The sequence below is a fragment of the Botryllus schlosseri genome, chromosome 10 (genome assembly GCF_051294905.1).
Source record: "Botryllus schlosseri isolate E-star chromosome 10, Bs_hap1, whole genome shotgun sequence".
NCBI classification, from domain to species: domain Eukaryota; kingdom Metazoa; phylum Chordata; class Ascidiacea; order Stolidobranchia; family Styelidae; genus Botryllus; species Botryllus schlosseri.
The window spans coordinates 24,912,321-24,928,242 of record NC_137245.1 but is presented as its reverse complement, the minus strand read 5'-3'; the positions used below and the strand labels follow the sequence as shown (position 1 = coordinate 24,928,242).

General features: G+C 40.7%; 1 protein-coding gene across 1 annotated transcript in view; it reads right to left on the bottom strand.

The window, feature by feature from the left end:
* The window catches only part of LOC145448795 (protein phosphatase EYA2-like), a 68,376-nt gene that overhangs the window by 37,917 nt on the left and 14,537 nt on the right, over window positions 1-15,922 (bottom strand). Inside the window, exons 5-8 of the mRNA XM_080327245.1 lie at window positions 12,060-12,123; window positions 8,720-8,840; window positions 8,505-8,619; window positions 8,062-8,172 (exon numbers count right to left, since the gene is read on the bottom strand). Coding sequence (XP_080183371.1) covers window positions 8,062-8,172; window positions 8,505-8,619; window positions 8,720-8,840; window positions 12,060-12,123 — 411 coding nt within the window. The remainder of the gene's footprint in view (window positions 1-8,061; window positions 8,173-8,504; window positions 8,620-8,719; window positions 8,841-12,059; window positions 12,124-15,922) is intronic.

Genomic DNA, 15,922 nt, shown 5'->3' with positions numbered 1-15,922 from the left:
ATAATATCGCACTATAACTCGTAAGAAAATCGAATATCACGAGTATAGACCGACAGTTTCTGTTAATACAAATAGAAAATGGGTCGCGTGCGCTCGACAACAATGACCTGTTGTTTCTGTCGATTTGATCGGCGATTACCACTATACGGGGGTATTGTTTATAACAGGGCCGGCCAACCCGTGGCCCGCGGGCCACATGTGGCCCGCGAGAAGGTTTTGAGTGGCCCGCGAGGTAATTTCCGAAATTTCTAATATCATAAAAAATGGATTGCACAGATTTTGAGCTTGCAAGGCCAACCAAAAATTTGATTAGTCTGGTCGCAATACTTGAGATGTGATGACTAAAATATCAGTTCCGACGCATTGACAGATCGATCAGCCATTCACATATTGGTACATCCTCGTACACCACAATAAAGCAGAATAATTTGCAATGGATTTATCAAAGGTCAAAATTTTCTACAAGCTTAGCGCAATATGTTGTCACTCGATTTCTTGTTTTTAATATTGTTGCCCTTTTGTGAAAATGTAAGAACACCCAATGTATCAGATTGAGTCTAACTATATTCGCGATTACGAGACAAAGTGTCGTTCAACATATGCGACCTTGCGTTTGCGCTCGCAGTAAGACCGTCCACCGTGAAACCTAGGCACGAAATGATTGACGCATGTTGGTCACAGCTTTCGATATCGATATGTCAATGCGCCGAATAGCCCAGTCCTCGCAAACTTAGCCCAGCGATATACACCAGGCCCTCAATATAGTCAAGTGACAATATTATTGACCTATTAACTTCAAAAAATTTTCGCGCTTCGCGCGGATAGTGGCCCGCGCAAAAGTTCATCAATCGAATGTGGCCCTTTGGTCGAAAAGGTTGGCCAGCCCTGGTTTATAAGGTTCGTCTTCAGTTTAACTTCCGATTAACGCCACAATTAGCTTCCTGTTGGAAGGGGAGTTTGCTGGATTACTGGTGTCAATTTGAGTGGTGTGGTAAACATTTCATTTTATTAAGAACAGCTTAACGTCGTTTTAATCTGACACTTATAGCGGTTAAAGTTTACACGGAAAATATGCAACCCAAATGCGTTTCGCGCCTGGAAAATCGGCGCAATACTGAACGCATGACCCAGGGTCCAAAAGCCCCTAAACAACTAACCAAACTACACCCGCAAGCACAATTGTATTTAACTGCCACGATTTTTAGGAGGTTCTATGACGATTTCAAGGCAACCGTCGGAATCAGTGATTGATAGAAACTAAGATTGTCAACCTATAAAGAGTAGTTTATCAGAAGATGGAAGTCAAAATATAGCCATTAGACCAGAGGTCTCAAACTCAAATGTGCTCGCGGGCCATTTCCTAGTTTTTGATGACGCCGCGGGCCGCAGCATCAATAATCGGGATATTCTATGTATAGGTTCCAACTAGGCCTTATTTCACGGGTCCTTGCAGACAGGCATTCCACAAACATCGTTGAAATATGATTTACTATTGCATTATTCACGCTTGACACGGAATAAAATCACATTTTCAAATATTTGAATAATTCTTTTGTGCCAGGCATATTTTTTCGAATAATAAGTTATAGATATAATACGAGAGGATGTATCATGACATCGTAAAACTGTTGGGTGATAATAGTGCAGAGTGGACCTTTGACGAGCCACAATTTTATGTAGCATATTTTAAAATATACTGAAGATTGATCTGATATCAGAGCATTTGAGCGGTGTAGCCTAATCCTGGTTTTGATAAAGTCGTGATAAATGCAGGCTATTGTTATATTCATTGCCAAAGCCAAATTAAATCAGCGTTAGATTTTGCCTTCGATTATTATTGGAACATATCAATAACAACTTGAATATCATAATTATTGAGCCACAGTAATAGCATTGCTTCTTAACCTTTTTAGCGATCGCGCCCCTTGTGCTTCTTATGAGATTTCTCGTAGCGCCTGTCCATTTTCAACACAATTTCTGATGGTACCTATACTAAAATAAGAAAGCCCATTCACACAAGACTATTTTCCAGTTGAATAAATTGGCCAAGAAAATATTCCACGGCATATAGGCCTAATTCCACAATTCATCTCACACACCCTGATGTGGTGCTTCGTACCCCGATGGGGTCTACGGACCCTGGTTAAGAACCCCTGGAATAGAAATATCCAATATGCGAATTATTCATTGGTGTTACAGCTGTAGAGCGCAGTGCTACCCTACTCACCTACGATAATAACATGGACAAAGAGAACAAACAACACCCAGCATGTAACCAACTGGCAACTATACGTCAAGCGGGTCATAGAATGCCAATGGTTGCCATACTGACCTGATTAGATAGGCAGCGCATTAAGCTACGACCTTTTGATATATTACTATTCTCCGTGACAGTTTCATAGATTGTTGCGCCCGTAGGATTAACAAGTCACCGTTTCGATTAACAAGTCCTTGTCTGATTTTAACGTTTGATCCGACTCAACTCGAGTCATTTTTATTTAATCACTCGGTCAATCCAAAACCGAGTAATTTTACAAGAAGGTCGCACCAAACCAAATCACAATTCTAAGTCACGAATCTTCAACGGGTCATGTTCTATCGTCATGAACTAGAAATGTGACGTACCTCATGGTAGCTTTTAAAAGTGATGTGATAGTGAAGTTTGTTGAGATCCCAGTGATTTTTATAGTAGTTCTAGATTGAACTTTAAGCTCTTATATCTAAAAAAAATATATGGCACTTGAATATATTGTTGAATACTTGAAATTCCAAAATGCCGTCGCGGGCCGCACAAAATGCTCTCGCGGGCCGCATGCGGCCCGCGGGCCGCGTGTTTGAGACCTCTGCATTAGACATACTTTTGGGGACAGAGAACTTCGTATACTGTACTTAATAATAGTATATTCATATTGAGAATGTATGTAAACCCAGATCATTTCGAGGATACACCCTTCATGGCAATCGTCAGCAATTGAGGATTCGGACTTAATTTTAAAAACTTGAGTTTGAGTGGATTAGATACGTTCTTTTGAAAAACGGCTATCCTGATAAGGTTATATCGGCTACGCCTTTGCGTAGTTTTTTAGCCTTCCTTGCCTAGGTTCTGTTTCGAATATAGTTATCGAATCAATTCGATCAATCTTGTTACAATACTGTAAATGCAGGAATTGTATATACGAGTAAACAGATTTATTTGACATGCATGTCCTTGTTCTCTGCCTACACTGTGAGAAACTTACCACCGCTACTTCTCGCGTTGACATATAATTAATTCATGACAACCTGTCGAAATTCGGCGGATGGTAAATTTAACGACACTGGAAAATTCGTGGCGTCGTATCGAGTTCCATGCAGCCTGTGCAATCGAATAATTTAAGACGAAGTTTAGGTCTAGCTAGGCCTAAGGCTCATAGCAATCATGCAGAAGTTACGTGACCTTCTGTTCTTAATTCTGTTTCTTGGGCGATAGCTATACTTGAATGCAGAATTTTACAACTAGAAACATTTTAGCTATTCGCAATTAGATTATTATTATAATCACTGAATTCGCAAAAACGTGGAAATCGGAATAGAGAGAAACGCAACAAGATCAAGTCTATTTTTCATTCTCATAAACATGAGAATGGCAAATGTCTGCACACAAAGCTTGGCTCGTTTGGCACGATACTGTTCTCTTGTGACATTTACAGGAAACCAGCAATTAGATTCATTAGAATTATATGAGAGCATAGAAACATTTCACAAATTAGATTAGTATTCGATTACCGGCATTTGGCTCTAACTGCGCAACTACAATTATTTCCAACTCTGCGGTACATCAATGGGTGGCGAGATAGCGTAGTGGTATAATCCGCAGCTGCGACACCTATCGGTTGCGGGTTCGAGTCCGACAAAGGTCGACTCCAGAATTCATACGTAAGTGTTCGTGGTTTCTCTGTAGCATTGGTTCTTAGCCTTATTTGCTCCAGCGCCCCCTTTCAAAAATTCCTGTGGTATGCCGCCCCATTATTTTAGTACCATTTGGTTCGAGCCCGATGTAGCCAACACATCCCGAATTCACCTCTGCGATTGGCAATATGGGGAAGTTAATTGTATTATGCTTCGTGTTATTACTTTGTGTGACTTTTGCTCATATTGAATTTAGTACTGTCCCCAGTTATTAACTTTAACATGAATGTATTACAAATAAAGCAACCCGCATTATATAACGTTCATGTGAGGGTGTGGGTCACAACACGAAACAGCATGATCCTTCGTTATACGGCAAATAAATATTCCGACGATTTAATTTTGTATATCTCTCAAATATAGGAAAGGAAAGGACGTAGTTTATTTTTGTCCTTGATGTTTTGCGGCATATACACCGACCCATGATACACATACACACGATCTGCGCATATGCATACCATGAGTGCATGATGTGCATATGCCGCTAGACTAGGAAGTGCAGATATAGCCTTTACGGCTTTCTAAGTCATGCTCCACCCCTCCATGCTACCCCAGTAATGCATGAGCGCCAAGCAGGGAAGCCATGGATACCAGAGTTACTAATCAGGTCTTTGGTCTGACCCGGCCGGGAATCGAACCCACAACCTACCGATCAAGAAGCCGGACGCTTAACCATTACGCCATATTTAGTGAATCATTTTCGCCAAACAGCTTCAAAGCATCTTTAATGTACAAAGGGATATTTATCTCAAAAGTGGTACACTGCCTCTTTCTTCGATTTCGACACGCTGTGCGCTACAGAATACAATACTTAGTTCGAAACGTTTTGTTGAATATAGCCCTAACAAGCGTGGCGGGACTGTTTTAACGGGGATTTTGCGATCTAAAAGTACGTACAATTCATTCAACATCAATTATAATAACACTCTTCAAACTTCGTCGGAACATATTTCGCGCGGAGCGCGACGAAAAATTTCGAGAGTTGACAGATTTTGTCGAAATGTTAATATGCAATGAGAAATCATTACTGATATATCCCTACTACACCATCTATACTTCGATTTTTCTTCAGCGCCCCCCATACAGCGCTTCTGAGCCCAGCGCCCCCCATATCGCCCCCTGAGCGTTTCCGCCCCTTCAAAATCCAAATCGCCCCTTTTGGGGGCGCTGGGGACAAGGTTAAGAACCATTGATCTTTAGGCTGCTCCTCGCCATCTCATCTGTGTAAGCGGTGTCTTATAAAAGCGCGGAAGTGGGCCGTGCTACAACTCCTACAAGTCGGCATATACGGAATAAAAGTGATGAAACCTGGCCTAGTGTAAATGACCATAGTAGTCGACAAACACCGTGAATACCATAAACAACCACCACCAATGGACTGGGCTGACACTGCAATAGTTCTCGTACATGCAGCATTATCAGGAGAACCGGGAATTAAATTAGAATTAAAGCATAGGAACATCTCACAAATTAGATTAGAATTAGTTCTGCTCTAATTCCAATTACATAACTAGAACTATCCAGTCATTAAGTCTGCTTTTTGTGTCTCTATATGGTTCAATTGTGAAATCACCATGCTTCTGTAATGTTTGAGAGAACAATCGCCACTGATTACAAGATCATTATTTTATCTACGCCACAATTGCCGGTAATCCTTCACCATGTTCCGTGCGGGGACTTGTACTCGAAAACCCGTTCAAATCACTGACACAAGAAAGGATTAAAAAGGTGTCTAGCCAAACTGTTTTGTAAAGAAAGGAAAAATACTCGGGCTGTTTAGACTTCAAATACGCTCCTCGGTAGAACCCAGCGAAGCTGACAGTGTCTACAACCCATCGCTCGTGAACGAAACCATATTAATTGCTTCAACCCTGATATTTGTCGTCTAAATAACCGGGTTTTCTACACAAACGCAGCCTTACATCCGAAACAGAGCTAAACGGTCACGAACAATGCCTAAACTTGCTCCTTTCATAATAATGTTCTATGAAAATGAAGGCCGTAGTTCACTGCACCGGATTCATGCCCGTGAACAAGAGAAGGGCTATGCCTTTGAACAAAGGTGCGTGCGTGATATGCAGCAAGGGCGTTGCCTGCCTATGCTGGTTGGGCCTGGCGCTTAATTAAAATTTGTATGGGATAGTGTCACACCGTTGAAATAAAGAATAGATGTGCGTGTTTCTGCGAGTATGATACAATATATATAGCATAGATCGAACGACATTGAGATTGTGTAAATATCATTTTTAAGTGCCTAATTATCACGCAGTAACTTAAGCTACTGTGCGAAGTTATTAAACTGATCAACAAGCTACCAGCGAATGGAATACACTATTTAGACGCCAATCGTTCAATCCTGACATATATACCTGGCGTGTGTCGCACCGGTGTTTATTGCGAAACAGCGTACAGGGATTCAAGGCGGGTATGGTTGTTTTGTAACAATACGGTTGTTATTTCGTGATTAACGAATGGTGGGTAGATGCCTGGTGATTTTTCGATGGCATTTTTTACGCATGCTTGCCCGGCGAGGGATATTTCTCACGGCATCCAATGCAATCCATAATGACGGGAATGAAAACATACGAAGAAAATGGATAAAACAGCAATGACGTGGATTTTCCAGGACCCTGGTCCTTGCTGATAATAAATTCACTATTCATATTTCGCGTACTACACAAGCTTAATCCTGTGTATTGTTTTTAGACTTTTAGAGCGACCAATAAAATAATACTAATTCCATTGATCTACGTTATAATGTCTCACATTGGCCAACCCGCGTTTCTCCTCACAGATGGGATTCTGTTTATCAAGAATTCAACTCCTCATCAGATACTACTCACTCGCGCCAAATATCTTGAAGTAGTTTTACTAGCGTAAGCGCGAAAATTTCACCAATCATCACAATACCAGATACCACCCGCCTATCTCTTAATTATATCGCAATCTCGTTTTGATTTGATGAAAATTACAGTAAAGTGATTGATTGTAAACTGTACCGTACATAATATATTATAAATTACCTCTTGCTAGCTTTTACGTGCATCCGTGACATTTTCTAATTTCTATGCATCAGCATCAAAAGATAACCAATCGGGACTGTCAGGCTATTAGTATACAGCGACACTTTGCGGAATTGTGTTACGGCGTACATTTGGCGCGTGAAAGTTTCTGGAGTTGAAAATTGCATAGCCATCAAATGGTATCGTCGAGTCGATTGATCGATCAAAATACTGAACAAATATCGGCAATTTTGTCGCCTCTAGAAAATCCAAGCTTTTTCATGAATGTGCGTTATTTGCGGTTAGAGTCTTACCAAGTTTACGATAGCTGCAATAGATTTATTTTCAGAGTCCTGAAACTGTACTTCGCTATAGTTATCATCACTTATTTCCATAAACTTAGTTTGGGGTCTTTCCTGGCTTACAAAACGTTTTTTCTTCACGTTTTCCCAGATGAAGACATAAGTTCATGGCATTTCGTTACAAATACAGCAACACGTAGGCTTAAAGCATTTCATAAAAAGAATGGAAATTTAGTAATCTGCAAAAAACTCTTTCGAGGTTGTTTTGCGTGGTGTAGTTACACTTTATAGGCCTGGCTATGGTAACTGTTACGTGCGTTATTGTATGTATTATGATGATGCTTCCCTGTAAAGTAGCAAGGTATGACGTCATGCCTTGCCCAACTGTGCATGACCGCATCACTCGTGCTTGACCGCTTCATCTCTTATCTCATCTCTGGTTGATTGATATGGCACGGAAGCGATAATAAATGTACAGCAAGAAACAGTAACTCATTGACCATGTTTGAATATATTACGTTAGCAATAACCAGGGACATTGTCGCAAAACAGAATTGCGAGTAAAGAATATTATTAATCCCTGCTATTCCTTTGGCGTCATATTAATGTTGAAAAGCGACAATTTAGTAAGTCTGTAAGCATGCGACACTTGAGCATGTGAATTTAAATCCCTAATCCCAATCCTAACCCCAATTTAATCCACATGCTTAAGTGCTGCATGCTGACATGCCCAGTGTGGACTGGACAAGCTATATTACGCACACATGCTTGCGATGATCAAATAATAATATCAATAACGAGTAATATACCTTGGATTGGGATAGCGTATTGCGTAGGCCCCGGGAAGCCGTGCTGAGCCACGTAGGGGTACGTAGTCTGCGGTGCCGCGGAGCCTTGCTCAACTTTGATCGGCCTTGGGTCTGGCATAACAGATGGGAATGTGAGAGATCGCGAGAAATCTACGCAGGCTGATTATAGTCAGGTGAAGTCTAATCAACAGCGATGCAGCGCACACAGAATAGAAGCGATTGCAGAATATGTTATAGATTTTAAAACTATAGCAATCGACGTGGATTTACCTAAACTTATTTAAACATACAGTGAAAAGATAGCATCTGTAATCTCCAGCTATTTCTAGGCCAGACTATTCTAACTTATATCCGACAAACGGCTCATACATATTCTGCACGAGCTGGTTCTTTTCTAGGCCGCTAGCTCATGTTGAACCTGAGCGTGTTTCTAAAATCCTTACTTTGCGACGTAGCGTATCCGTGCCGTGCGTGGTATAGGGCAGACGAATTATTATTCGACTGCATAACTCCGGAATATCCGATTGGAGGCGGAGGCAACTCTTGCGAAAGCTGAAACTGTAACGCATCTCACTTTATCAAGTGTCAATGATCGGTCACGATTAGAGAACTGGGCTATTCCTAACCACGGCCGTTACAGGTTCATTTTTAGACTTACCGGCTGCGAATGCTGGCCCTGCACTTGCTGATCTACAAATTGCTGCGGTAGCAGTGTCTGCTGGTATTGTACGCTGTCCTGTATCGAAGGGATGTGAACGAAGGACTGCGGGTCCACGAGACTGGAAAGTATTGATGCGGTGCGCTTTCAAGATGTCGGAGCAGATATTATGTAGGCCTATATTCATGATATTGTCGTTTAGTATCATTCATGAACAAGCGTGCACTATACATCTGCAAGTACCAATGACCTTGGAATGAGCAGCGAATCGCTTACTACAAATTACCATCATTTCACTCTACTAATGGAATAGATGAGGATGACGTAAGCCTATGTACTACTTCGACTACCTCGTTTTGAGGCTTAATCATAATTCATTACTGGATGCATGTAAAAGTGGCTCTGTTGTCTGTGGTAGGCTACTCATGGTGTTTTTCGACAACAATGGTCATTTACAACAGGCCGGTGTTCTGTATTTTGATGCCGTTGCTGCCGACTCGTACCTAATGTACCACGGCCCATGCACTTCTTGGCTTTTTCAGACACTGCTTACAAGAGAACTTATGCTCCTCGTGGCTCTCATCACAGTGTATTTCAGGATTGAATCTATAATGTCTCGAACAGTGCTGTGTAAATCTAGTATAACCCCTAATTCAATTGAATTGTCGCTAAAATTAATCTGAATCTGCCTCGATTTGAATGATTTTCCACTCAATTGAGTTGTCATTCAATTGAACGCTCACCAAACCATATAGACACCAGAGAGATATTGCGTTTGGATGAGCACAAGAAATATATGTTTTCAATTTCTATACAATTTACCCTGCAAAGTACAATCTACTGATATGCCAAATTAAGCTGGACTGCAACTTATACAGCAGCTCCACGGGGCTACCAATGAATCCGTTGACATGGTGGTGTACCGCGTACAGAATTTAATATTTCAGAATGATATTCGACAGACATCGGCAGTGTTTATTAGTTTTCTTCGATTAGATCAATTAAAGGGAATGAAAATTTGTTATAAAAACTATTCTCAAATTTGAATCACAGTGCGATTTGTTTTAGCCAACCCCATTCACTGAGTAAGCATAGAGCTATATTCTAGGGCAGTGGTTCTCAACCTTTTTGGCTTCGCGGACCCCTTTTGACCGTCACGAACCCTCGCGGACCCCCTCAAGTTTTAGTTCAATTTTAGCTCTATTATGGTACAACCTTCATCTGTCTCGTGCAAATATGAACTGTAGGCTTGTGATAAACGGTGAAATAATGATTTTTCTTGAAGATAACATCATACTATTTATGTAAAAATTGGTAGACTTTTAGTATTTCAAAGCTAATTTTGCTGCTGTATTTCTTGAAGTACGTGGTCGTGTCTTGAAAATCCGCGTCTTCGTTTTGATATGAACGAGGAGTACCGAAAACCATTTCCGCAAAGATAGATGGAGGCTAATGCAGTATTAACGCATAACGCTTCCAACGATACTTTTGGTGTGATCGCAACATTTATGGCACCAAAATGAAGAAACGCATATTTTATAAACATATCACGTCCAGCATCAAGCGCAGGGACGGGGAACATACGGACCGCTGGCCGGATTCGGCCCGCGACGGCATTTTGATCGGACCGCAGAGAGTTTCCACCGTCAAAGTGAAATCCTATTAGACAATATTTATGCTCCAAAGGATGCGATCCAAGTTTTCCAACCAGAGTGAGACTGTCATGAAACGACTTGTTCTGTTCGGGTTTACATATATATTTACGAGCAAACATTTTCGACCATGAACAATTGAACATTAACAAGACAAGGCTGCATACCAATAGAACTGGTGATATGAATGTCAGGGTTGGAGCGTAATGCTTTGATAGCAACGAAACACTCCTTGTTCATCAAAAAATTATCCTTGTCGATAGGGCATCCGCAATAAAAATGCGCAAAATCTGATAGGCGTGCTTTAAGAGCAGGTATATCATTGTCTGATTTATGACGAGTGACAGCCGAAAATATTCGGGTCCCTTTCAATATGAATATTCAATTGTATTAAAGTCCTGTACCTCCAAGAAGCTGCTCCCTTCATTGGGACAAATTATTGAAATACTTCGTAAATTTTTTATTTCAAACGACTGTTCACTAATTTGATGAGACTGACAACTTCAAATTGAGAAGGTTTCGCAGACATTACGAAGTCACACTGATTGACGTTATATCTCCGTATTTTTATTTTTTCCACAAACCCCAACGAAACGTCTCTAAACAGCACTATGTTTGTATCAGCAGGTTATTGAGAAATTGGCAATGAAAATGAGTTTCCACACTACGATAGTCCATGTCAGACGATTATTATGATGATATGAGTCATGAGGTTTTAGCAGTTGTGGTGCGAAACTGCCTCATGCTTTCTCAAATTGAAAAATAAAATAAAAATTAGGTTATCAGCCATTTAAAAAATTAAGAGGTCTCGCGGACCCCCTGAAATTGCTTCGCGGACCCCCGGTTGAGAACCGCTGTTCTAGGGTTACCATACGTCCTCTTTTAAGAGGATGTGTCCTCTTTTCTGACGTTTTGGAAAGTGTCCTCGGAGGACGCCCAAATGTCTTCTTTTTTGAGATTTCGTCCTCTTTTTTGAGAATTTAGGTTAAATATATGGCGAAATCGACTTAGATACAGTGAATCAGCACTGAACTAACGCTCCGCCGGGTATTTCGGGAGCTGGGCCGGAAAGTTGACCTTTTTTTATTAGTCAACCGATCACGATGTGGGAAAAATTCACCACTTTTTGTGGATTTTCCTCCGGTTTTGCAAGTCTGAAAATTTTGAAAAAGTGTCCTCCTTTCAGATTTCCAAAATATGGTAACCTTACTATATTCTGATACGAGTTTACATGTATATAATATATCCTATTATCGGATCCACATAAGTAAGTAAGACGTTGCTTAGAAATGAGCGATACACAATAGCGGCTATCGGGGCGAAAGGCGACAGACCGGTGTAATTGGTCAAATTTCACAACAAATCTCCAACCCATTGACCATCTCACCCAGAAGGTCGCATTTCATAACACCAAGAACACGAGATTGGCTTATCGGATTGCATGGGCTCATTACAGCTGATATACAGATCCTATTTCTCATTCACAAACATTTCGAGCACTGCCGTAGAGTAGGATACTACTGCGTATGTACGGTGTACTGTACTGTACTGCTTCAGGCTTGACCACTGAATTTCACATCAACATGATTTACAGTAGTGCGAAATCCAAGGTAGGCCTACCGTATTGGCATAATCGTAAGTCGTATAGTATATGTGTGCTGTGCATTCATGCAACGTAATGAACTTACCCAGATACGTATTGCGGTGCGTGGTAGACTTGCTGAATTTCAGGATAGTGCGCCGATGAAGCAGCTGAAAGTAGAAAATACTGATATGATGTTGGCTTGAAAATCAGACCATGATGAAAATCGCCACCGCGGATTTCAATGAATGTTTATAACTTGATGCGGCCAAATGAATTAAGCCACGCTGTCGTTGTTTTGTCGTATACTTTGTATTTTTGACTGCTATGGTCCAGTGTTGGGATCAAGTCACTACCTTCGAGTCACAAGTCATCTCGAGTCATTGCACATTTTGACTCGAGTCAAGTCAAGTCAATCGATTTTCGAAGGTGACTCGAGTCAAGTCAAGTCACTCGTTTTTTGGAGGTGACTCGAGTCAAGTCAAGTCAAGTCAAGTCGAGTCACGAGTCAAGTCACAATTCAAGTCAAATTGAATTTTCGAAGTATCAGTGACGGTTCAAAATCGTTACATTTTGCTAGCTGCTTGAAAGACAGAATAATTGATCATTTATCTTGAATCAAATAACGAACACAAAGTTTAATATGCATGCAATAAGGCGTTTTATCGCTCACGCACACGTAGAACTGCAAATAGAATACGCGAGTAACTGCATAGCTACATGCTACAGTCTGTTCTTATCAGCCAGTAGGATCGAATACGCAGCCTCGAGAAGTTGCAACAAATTGATATGGTACAATACACTACCCATCTACACATCCGTGAGAAAGTTACCGCATAAACTATATTCGCTCGATTTAAATCATACAAGAGAGTTGGTACAGGTGATCACTGCGCAATGTCAGCACTGAGGCGTCTAAGAAACAGAGATACCTTGCTATGAGATTAATCCACTGCTACTACGATAACCTGAGCTATGATCGTTTCGTTTGTGGTCAATCCATTTGTGATGTAACAATAGAGGATCAATGACACTTACAATCATTGAATGGCATGGTTATTCTCACATGTGACAGAGGCGTATCGCGATTGCGAACAATACGAACATACACAAAATACAGTGATTTAAATTGATACCGTTTACCCGATGACTTGAAATTGACTCGTAAATTTTGCTCCGAGTCACGAGTCAATCCGCATTTTTGAAGCGCCGAGTCAAGTCAAGTCAAGTCAATTTTGCAAAGTGACTCGAGTCAAGTCAAGTCATACGAAAAAGTTGACTCGAGTCTGACTCGAGTCAAGTCATGACTCGAGTCATCCCAACACTGCTATGGTCAGACTTGTACAAACTACTGATTTAGTTAGTTCAAGTTCAACTAACTAACCGTTTCTTGAGTAGTTCTAGATCTGGTTGCGGACTTTGAAAAGTGAGCAGTTCTAGTTCTTGTGTTCCTGCGAGTTTTGAAAAGTGAGTATAGTTCTAATTCTAGTTCTAGTTTGGAAATGTGACTAGTTCTAGTTGCGAGTTTTTAAAAGTCAGTAGTTCTAGTTCTATAGTTCCCGTACTAGTTGCGGATTTTGATAAGTGAGTAGTTCTAGAATCTAGAGTGAGTTGCAAGTTTGGAAATGTGAGTAGTTCTAGTTCTAGTTGCGCATTATGAAAATTCAGAAGTTAGTAAAAGTCAAACTATGTGCATTTACCCTGCCGCCTATTTTTTTGTTTGTTATATAATAATGTGTCTACAAACTTGTAGAGGCTCGCTTCCAGGCTTTTCAAGACACCGCTTACGCTGACAAGATGGTGCACCGTGAGGAGCCGAGATAAACCTCTATCACCTAGGAAGAATTCAACTGTAGCTCCCTCAGGCCTGGTGCACAAGACCCTAGTAGTCGAGCACCATAAAATCCCTTATACATACATACACGGGAAGGAATTCTCGGGTCGGACTAGATCCCGAGACCCGTACTATTCACTTTTATAGTATAGAAATATATTTGTCCTATGTATGCAACGTAGTAGTTGGGGTTAATTCAGTTCATTCCCGATATATATATGTATGTGTGTATATGCGAAACTATACGCAGTATACTCTAATCCAGCGAACACGATGCCTATAATACCAGGAAGCGACCAGCGATATTTCCTTCAGCGCCGCATGATTTAACTCTAATGTACAAGGATGGTCTCAGTTCGTGGATAATATTGTACAATCAGTATCAGCCCTTCGGCTTTGAGTTAATATCAATTTCTGGAAATCGAGTCACACAATGTGAAGGACTCTGTGAGTCGTTCCGGCACCGTTTAAATTCCCAGACCGCAACTTGACCTTAATTGACGGCAGGGAAATACCATATCCTGAGAATACGCTATGTCTGTTTGTTGTGAGTATTAATGACATTGCGCGATTTCGATTAATCAACACGCCCCTAATCCTACTAGCCGGCGTGTCGTACTCAGCGAGAGATAGATGCATTGTATATAGCTTTCGTTATAGTACGGGGATATACGCGATGCAAATCTCAGGCCCAGAGTTGGACAGCTCGAAAACGTTTAGCTTTTCCAAATTAGATTAGAATTAGAATTATAGCTACACAGATGCTTCCAAATTATAATACATTTAGAATTATAGCTACATAGTTGTTTCCAAATTAGATTAGAATTAGCTTTACTGAATACACGAGAACTTGGAAATTGAATCGAGTTCAGTTCCCATGAAATCAGAGCATACGCAATGGCAAGTTTCTGTACAGCAAACTTGGCTCGTTTCGCGCTATACAGTTCCCCTGTAGCATTCCCGCGGAAACCGGAAATAAGACTAGAATTAAAATTAGAGCAAAGAAATTTTTCACAAATTATATAAGAGTCAGATTAATGGCATTTTCCTCTAGCGTTGTACGAAGTAGTCAACGTTGATAACCAAGTAACAGTAACGTCGCAAAATGCTACTGTAGTACAAGTGGAAGTTGAGATTCCCAATTATGTAAGAACGTAAGTATTTTAGGCTTAGTTTTGCTTAAAAAACTGGAAATTGTCAAGTAGAAGTAGTCTACACAGGTGGTCAAAATAGTCATTGTCAGAACCAAAGCGAATAAGGCATGCTTAGGTAGGGTTACCAATTTTGGAATCGGGAAAGGAGGACACTCCTATCAAATCATAAAAGTTGGTTTACCGAAATCGAAAACAACTGATTATTTTGAAATATTTACTGGAATCTTTTTGTGTTGACTGAAAAAGGTCATTTTTCCGATTTGACCCCCCAAATACCCGCATTATCTTGCATTTTGGGCAATTTAGGCAAAAAAGGAGTGCCAAATGTCAAAAAGGAGGACACTTGGGCGAAGGGACGACATTTTATCAAAAAGGAGGACAGATCCTCCTAGAGGACGTATGGTAACCCTAGCTTAGGTCTAAATAGCATTTGCATGTTGTGTTAGGAGAGCCTGTGACCAAATTAGCATAACACTGTATTACTGCACTAGGCCTTTATAATCAATGAACCTTTGATAGAAGTAACAAGAGGTGGTCAAAGTAGTCAAGAAAGCTACTCAAGTAGAAGTGGAAGTAGCGACGAAAAATCTACTCAAGTGCAAGTAGAAGTACTTCTTTCATGAGCAACCTAAAACTACTTGAAGTAGAAGTAGAATTGACTGACTTTAAAAGTACTCAAGTAAGTAAGTAGTTGTGAAAACGATCCTGATTGGATGGATTATAAAAAGGTGCAAATTGAGCTATGTGATAGGTGACGAGCTTGATTCATATTGATGCATACCAGCAGGTATCCAATTTTCGATAGCATAAGCATTCCTCCACATCATGGGGTGAAAATGATAGTATTGATAAGGAAATGCGAAACTAATCCTCTGTTTTCTCGAACAACGCGTTTTGGAAAATAGCATGGTATGGCGCCATCCCCCTATAAGGCCCGTAGTTTAGTCGAAGAGCAATACGGAGAAGTTGTATAGGATACGG